Source organism: Rhea americana, unplaced genomic scaffold (assembly GCF_003343005.1).
Source record: "Rhea americana isolate MKP2758 unplaced genomic scaffold, rheAme1 scaffold_100, whole genome shotgun sequence".
Classification (NCBI taxonomy): domain Eukaryota; kingdom Metazoa; phylum Chordata; class Aves; order Rheiformes; family Rheidae; genus Rhea; species Rhea americana.
In genome coordinates this window covers 1,803,591-1,811,855 of record NW_028185040.1, presented here as the reverse complement: position 1 = coordinate 1,811,855, position 8,265 = coordinate 1,803,591, and the positions used below count along the sequence as shown (strand labels likewise).

General features: G+C 37.5%; 1 protein-coding gene across 1 annotated transcript in view; it reads right to left on the bottom strand.

Moving 5' to 3' along the window:
- DCLK3 (doublecortin like kinase 3) overlaps positions 1 to 869 on the bottom strand; it is a 27,258-nt gene extending 26,389 nt beyond the window's left edge. Inside the window, exon 1 of the mRNA XM_085304355.1 lies at positions 632 to 869. Within this exon, the coding sequence (XP_085160481.1) occupies positions 632 to 869 (238 nt within the window). The remainder of the gene's footprint in view (positions 1 to 631) is intronic.
- Between the last annotated feature and the right edge of the window lie 7,396 nt (positions 870 to 8,265).

Genomic DNA, 8,265 nt, shown 5'->3' with positions numbered 1-8,265 from the left:
CCGCTACAGCCCTTTGCTCGCAACGCCCCGGGCCTCCCCTCGTGTCGGCGACCTGCCCGCAGCATGAGCGTGGCTCTCCCAAAACTTGTTTTTTTGTTTTGTTTTTTGCCCCCCCCCCCTTTGCGCAGCCAACTCTCCAGTTTGCCACTAGAGCTTTATCAAAGGGTGATGCGAAGGTTTCCCACGTGATTTCGGGCAGGCACGATGTTATTCTTCAGGTGGAAGGATTGAGGACACAGCAAGCATTAGCACACTAATCAGTTTACCCCCCCCCCTTTTTTTTGAATGTCCACTTAAATGCCAACTCATGGACAGAGTAGGCCTAGTGAGTCATTAACCTGGTTTGGATGTAAAAACAAGTACTAAACAGTGTAAATAAAGTATATATCAAGTGCATGAACAGCTGGTTGCCCAGCAGACCTCATAAAATTTCAGACCTGTTGTTTCCGTGTTTAATGAAGTTGCGAAGAGACTCATCTCAGGTATGGCGCTATTCAGTTTCTGTCCGTGACTAAGAAGCGAATTACTGTGGTTGCTGGCACCTTGGTGGTTGATGGAAACAGCAGCATGACAGACAGTGGAGGCAAGGCCTCCGTACGGGGCGGTCACTTGGCACCCKGGGCTCGCTCACCCGCAACACCTTTGGCTGCGGGCAAATGCAGAAACACACACCGAAGAACAAGGGACCCGTACAGTCCTGTACGCTCCTCGGAAAAGTAAAGGCTCAGGAAAGACGGGCGAGCGCTCTGGAAAACAGGCAGCTCAGAGCTAGCTCCCCGACGAGAGCAGCGGGATCGGGAGATAACGCGGCGGAGAGCGAGCCGCGGCGAGGATGTGATTTCATCTCTGCGTCCGGGCTGTAACGCCATCTACACATCCGATGCGCGCATTTGTAAAGGCATGTTTGAAAAATCGCTGGCAGTGAAGTAAAGAGCCACAAAACTGCTCACATGAGAAGAACTCAGTCCGTTTATCTTACGAAGAAGGAGAAGCAATTTGATAGCAGCATGTACGTGTCTCCATAGGGCAAAATACCAAGAACTAAAAGTCCCTTTAATCTTGCAGAGGAAGAGAATAAAGAGAATCAATGTCTGGAAGCTGAAGTCAGACAAATTCAAAATGGAAATGTTATCAAGGGGAGTGAATAATCACTGCACAAATTACAAAGGGAAGCTCTGGTTCCTTCATCTCCTGAAAGCTTCAAATAAAACAAGATATGGAAAATACACTTTACTCCAATACAATTTATTGGGCTTACCCAGAGATAACTAGATAAAATGCGATGGCTAGAGATACATAGCAGGTCAGACTAAACAACTTAGTGCTGCATCTTCCTGGCCTTAAAATCGGTGAACAGAACCAATCAGAACGTTTAAACACATATCCCTTACACTCTACTTTTTTTTTCATTTACTGAAAGTTGTATCCTGCTGCCCAATTTTACTATCTTGTCTGCTATGACTTTACTTCCACAGTATTTCACTGTTTTGGAGCAATACAGTCTGACACAAACACCTTTGTAAATGTAGATTTTGATCAATATTTTTCCTGAAAAGTCTTCCAGTGTGCTTTTTAAGAGCTGAGTGTAAAGACATGGATAGAAAGCCTAAATTTGCTCTCTGGATTTATTTCCGTAGAACATTTCTGTTTTGCTAGACTATCTGGTAAATAAAACCTTGCAAAATAAAAGCATAGACAAAACCTGTCACATAAGCTAATCAAAACCTAGGTTGTCAAAACCAATAACTCATTATAATAGCAAGTTAGCAAATTGTAGTAGCATAATTCCATTTCTGTTTGTAATCTTCCAGATTGTTTAAAACCTCAAATACTAATGCCGCCATTTTTTTCCTGTTTTCCCCTTATCCCTAATCTAGACCTTGCTCAATCTATAGTCATCATTTTTTTTTTTTTTTGTTTCTCAAACAAGCCCAAGTTATTTTCAAATAAGGCATCTTCAAGATTAGAACTGCCTGGAAGAGCATAACTCAAGTGCAGGTTTTAAGTCATTTTTATATGCACAGCTTAGGCACTATAAAAGTTCTATCAGACTCAATGTTGCTGTGAAATCTTGACTCCACAAGGTTTTTTTCTGCTGAAACAGCATTTCTCCATCTTTTAGGTGGTTCTTTAAACAATGTTATAACTCACTGATTTCTGTCATTCTTAGCATCTCAATAACTAACTTGGACGCTTCTGGATGAAGCAGGTGTGAAGATGCCGGAAAGCTGCTGGAAATCCTATATTACCATCACTATTGTATTTTAATGATGATCACAGCATCAAAATTATTTCCTTGGTATTAAAAAATTAATCAGAATTCCATCTTTTCACCTCTACAAACAAAATCTAATGGTCAACATAGAAATACATTTAAAAGGTGATTATCAGTCTTTTTTTTAATTAGTCATACCTTATTAAAAGTGTACTTACTTCCAGAAAAGCAGAGGCCAGAGTACAACACTGGCCTAAGATTTCCGGGGCTGTGTTCTATTCCTGGCTCTGGGAATATTTTGTCAAGCTATTTCACATTTCTGTGTGAGACCTTTTGCACCTGTAAAATGTAGACAATAATACCAGCAATCCTAGAGGATTTGCTCTCTCTAGATGCAAAATCTTTAGAAGAGCTAAGTGTCAGCCCTAATTATTTGGTATTACTTCCTGCCGTTTGTTTCCCATGTAATATTCATACATTCAAAAGTCAACACACTTTGGTAGTACTCATATTTCTTAGGGTAGAATGAAAAACAGATATAGAATTAACATAGCCTTGTGAAGGCATCACATTCTGTGATATCCTACTTCCCTCTGAAATTTTGTTATTTCTCTCTTCAACAGTCAGTGATGCTCATTTTCTTTTAATTTTCTTTCAACTAGCCAGTGATCCGAACCATTCCATTCCTCTACTAAACGTCTGCAACTTCCTTACCATTTCCTAATTAGCATCAACAGGCCCATAGGATTTACTTCTCAACAAAAGCCTTTTAACCCTTGAGAATGGTTAACATTTTTGTGCATGGACTGAAATTATTAGCTAATGACTAATAGCAGAAAGCTGTCAAATACAATATCTCTATATCTTTGTTGCAGAACCAGGTTATACGCAGTATTTACTTATGCCTGGCAATGGGAGTTTTAAAGTAAATGCAATAGTCCCTCAGAAATTGATGGTCAGTCTCTTTTAGGAAGAAATTCTGCTTTCTTTCAATCTTATCCCAAACTCAACAATCTCCTTCCTTCTTAGATATCACCTATTTTTTCCCTCTCTCTTCCTTTGCCTGAGACAGTCTTTTGCTGGCACCTGCTCTGTTTTAAGGGCTGCGTTTAAATTAAAGGAGATGTGTAAAACAAAAAGTCTTGTTTATCTTCTTGATGAGTTATTCTCTCTTGATGACTGTGCGTAGATATTGCGTTTTGTGGGCTTCTCTTATCACATTTCTAGGACAATTTTATGAAAATAAAACCTACATTTTTTCACAGTGTACCTATTAAGTTGTGCCCTAAATATGATCATTCTTTCTGATATTACAATATGTTGTTTTGAAAATGATAAATCATTTGTACACACTTAGATCATGAAAAAGTAGCAAGAGTAGAGGAACAAATGATATATATATATATTTACTACTACTTGTTTTATGTAGTTTGTTTAAAATACATTACAACTACCTGTGAATAAAGAAAAGTGCTTCTTTAAGGTTAATCTGTTTATTCATAATGTCTGATGAGAGCTGTCTTCCTCATGTCCAGAAATCTAATCCAGAATATTGAACAAATCTGCACAGAAGTAGCAGTTCCATGACATGGCTTCAGTAATAAAATTTTTGGCTTGTAGTTTGTATGTGAAAATCATCTGTCAGTGTTTTTTCAGCTTGCTAACAGCCCCCGAAGAGGCAAATTATGTTGGATGTTTTGAAACCCAGCACTACAACATAACCTGTCCTTTGTCTATAAAGGAAAATTTGCTTATCCTTTTCAGACGAAGCTCAGCACCACTGCGACAGGGATATTCAAAATGCCAAGTAGCCAATGGCTGCTGTGGGCATTTTAAACTTTGTCACGTCAGATAGCTTACAGCAGCTTTAACCAACACAGGGCTGGAAATAGAGACATGTGTAACAGGCATCCTGAAAGCACTGTTACTGGCAGAACTAACAGGGATGAACTCATATTTGCAAAAATATCTATATTGTAAATAAGACAACAGTTAATATGGCATTGCCTAAAAAAAGAACCCCAATGCATTTAATATAAAAATAAAGACAAAAAACTGAGGACTAAAAATAAGACTAAAACAGATCTTATTTGAGTTCTCTCTAAACTAGAGAGACGCGTCTAGTCTCTAGAGAGACTAGAGAGACACATTTTTACCTCATGTGCTATGGCTTGCGCATATGAACTATACTGCGTAGAAGATGAAGGAATTAATCTAAATGATCAGTGATTATAGCTAACAGCTGCTGTTAGAAATCCAGGGGTTGATTTTTCAGGTTTCTTCAATAGGAAATCAAACATTCTCAGTAAAATGATGAAAATGATGGATAGTACTCAAATCACAATGAACAAATGCCAAACTAGATGTGAACAATGTAGATTTTATCCTCCCCTCTCCTCAAAATGAAAGAATTTACATACATGCTACCTCTTAGATATATATAGGATAAATGTAATGAAAATAATAATTCCTGATAGAAATCAAGGGGTAATGCCTAAATGGAAGCAAGAAAATGTATCATTTTGCCAGAACAGTGATATTAGTCATTTAAACAACAGTGCTGAACATATCCACACAATCAAGAAAAGAAATCAAGATTCTAAGCCACAGTCAGCAAACCAGAAGATATTCAAAGAAAAAAAAAAAAAAAAAAAAAAAAAAAAAAAAAAAAAAAAAAAAAAAAAAAAAAAAAAAAAAAAAAAAAAAAAAAAAGCTTAAGAAACTTATTATTGCCTAAAACGGAATAATGATAATGATGTAATTCTACACTTCTTTTCAGAATAAATATTTTTGAAAGTACATATCAAAAAAAGGTTATATTATCTTCCCCTAACAGATTGCCTATTTTGGTTTCTAAGTCATTGAGATCACAGAATCAGTGTCAAATTCAGTGTGATGGAAAGGGGCTCTTGATCACAGATGGCAACACTTTGTTAAGGCAGGAGCATTCTCTCTAAATTTGTTTTTATAAACAGTTCATGTATTATTTTAAGAGAGACTCACTGGTATCAAGTGAGTAGAAATTGTGACTGCCTGACATGCTCTGACATGCTGCATTATATGCTTTACCTGTGTTAAACTGACACACACTGGGTTATGACTCTTGCCTTCTGAGAAAATTCACAAAATTCAGTGTTCCTCAAGAAGACTTCTCTCAAGGGAGAAATTTTATATACTAATAAAGCGTTTCATTCAAGGCTCTTAACGCTCGTAAACATTCAGTGAAATCTCATACAATAATGTAAGACATGTTGAAACTTTATTAATGTGTGTGTGACCTGAGCAAAGCCTAGAGCTAGAAAAAAGCAATTAAGATACATAAACATTATCTTACCTATATTTAAATGAATATCAGAAGTGAAAAATTTGAGGCACAAAGAGACTCAGTGAGGGCCACATAGCAAGTCACGGGCAGAAATGAAACAGAACCTAAACCTGACAGTCTGTCCCTCAATATTTATCATTATTACTGAGAATATTTGATGCTGGATGCATTTCTTGAAGGTACCCTAGATTTTCAAAAGTATTAAGACATCTATGTATACACGTAGGCTCGTTGTGCATTTTTAAGAAGCCCAATTCCCTAATTAATAATGTAGCTTTAAAGTTTTGCTCACTTACTCAAAAATTTTAATCATTCACCCTGTTATACTACTTGCTATGTATCTGTTTATTTCATATCCTGATGTAAAGTGAAGAGTCTTAACAAAATTGCATATAGGAGACAATGTTTTTCATTGCCACTAATGGCTCAGGCGGAAGAGAATTTAGCTGCAAATAGCATGAGACAGTGTTTGTAGAGACACATTTTAAAATGACACAATTTAGAGTGTTTGGAAGCAGCCAGCTTGCAGTTACTAATCATGTCTATATTCTTACTGCAGAAATGGAATATGACCAGAAAAATAGGAGATGGATGGGAGAAATAGATCAGTAAACCAGAAATTACAATGCCAACATGACACAGTCTTTCACCTCAAGGTCATTTAATCTAATGCAGATCAGTACTGATGAAGATGTCTGACTTCTGAGAGCCCCCAAAGCAAAGCAGCTGCTACTGACAAAACCAGAGAGGGAACACATTACTGATTTTCCGGGCATCTCTTCAGGTGCCTTGATGGGCAATACGCATTTCTTGCCCACATTCAACAGCTGAAATTGATAAGAAATTCACTTCCTCCCTTCCCTATTGAATGCAAAAGCTGGAACAAGGAAGACACTTCTGTTTTAAAAAGTAGCTGGGCTGGACTCAAACTGCCCAAACTCAACAAATTGCATCTTTTAAATTTAGCCAAAGCCTCACATGTTTTCACAGATACATGACAGAGAGGCCCACCAAGATACAGCAGTCTGCCTACTGTGTTGTAGGTCTTTCCTGAATTAACCTACAACTGCAACTGCAGTTGCAGGTCTTTCCTGAATTCATTCTTGCTCAAATTAAAGCATATCTTTTAAAATACTGACTGTGTAGTCACTATGTCCTAGCCTATGGTTAGTAGGAAAAGCAAGAACATGAAAACTGCAGATTTGATCTTAGAAAGCTATACAAATAATATGTGTACTTTCTCATCATCTTAAGCTCAATTTTGTGGGTCTTCATTAAGAAAATTTGAAAACAGTCATATGTGGGAGGCTCAGCCTAATTAATAATGCTCAGATTCTTGGGAAAGATGGATCCATATTTTTCTCCTTGTTCTTGAATAAATTCACTGCACCTAAAATACATAGAGCAAATATAGCACCATCTCCATTGCTTTCTGGTTGTTTGCAATATGCTTTTCCTTTGCTTTCTTTCTCAGGAGACAATCTCCTGCTACCCTGTGTTTTTGCAGAGCTGACCACACAGGATTTTTGGTGGCCTTCTCAGCCTGTCCATAACAAGCACGAACAACATGAAAGGAGCTCAGGCATGGAGATGTTCAATGCTTAGCCACCCTTCCCCAAGGACAACTCTTAGTATAAGTGAATACAGGTGGTGCTCCCATGAACCCAGATCTCAAAAGGACTTCTTGGCAATTACTTCAGGCGAGGAAAGCCATCTGGGAAGACAGGCTGTAGGGATCAGCTTGCACTTACCGTATCCAAATGAGAGCAGAGATTGGCCAGAACTCTACACAGAAATACTAAGCTTTGGTAACCAGTGGTAGTCTGTTGTGTTTTGTACCCAGCAGGGAGGTGGGCTCACGGCACTTAATTTTCCTTTAGTTGTAATACCTGAACCCCCCAAAATTGGCTTTGCAATCACAGTTGTTCAATCCCTTATCATAATAGTGCAGTTACACTGAGAGGCAATGATTTAGACTGACACATCTTTGCACCTGCAATTATACAAATACATTGTTACCAACAAGTCTAACAGTCCGATGAGCTGGGACCCAAATTACACTTTAATTAGTCTTGGTTTGACAGTTCTGATAGGAAAAGAGGACAAAGTTAAACCACGTAGAGTGAGAACATTTCTAATAGACTACAACCTACACAAGGAGAAATTAACATATTTTTATTTGTATCATGTATGGATTTATAGATATGSCCCATTTATGATTGAAGTCAACAACAAATAAAGTAGAGTCCTACAAGAGAGAAACACATACTAAAGAGGAGAATGTGGTAGAAAAAGGTTTGTATCACTTTGACAAGGCCAAGAGAGAAGCCAAGAGTATGCATAGTGAACACATAGACTGATCGTGCATTTATGCTAAAGATAATGTAAGCACAAATATATTTAACAAAAACATAATTTTCATGAGAGATCRTAGCAGTATAACAATTTATGAGTGTTTGAGAAACACACATGTTGAAGTAGAATCCTTGAAATTTAATTATATTTTTGTTTGTTTTTCCTTTTTTTTTTCTTGCCTCAATAAAGATTTTAACAACCTTGCATGAAAGTGTGTGAATGCCACTCAGTCACATCCCAAGGTACAGTGTACTTCAAGTGTTAAGTATTTATAATGTTCCCTTAAATTCTGAGCTTTTTAATGGCATATTAAGAACACAATGTTTTTATTTGTGAACTTGCTAAATTGTAGGGGAGCCCAGAGAGAAGA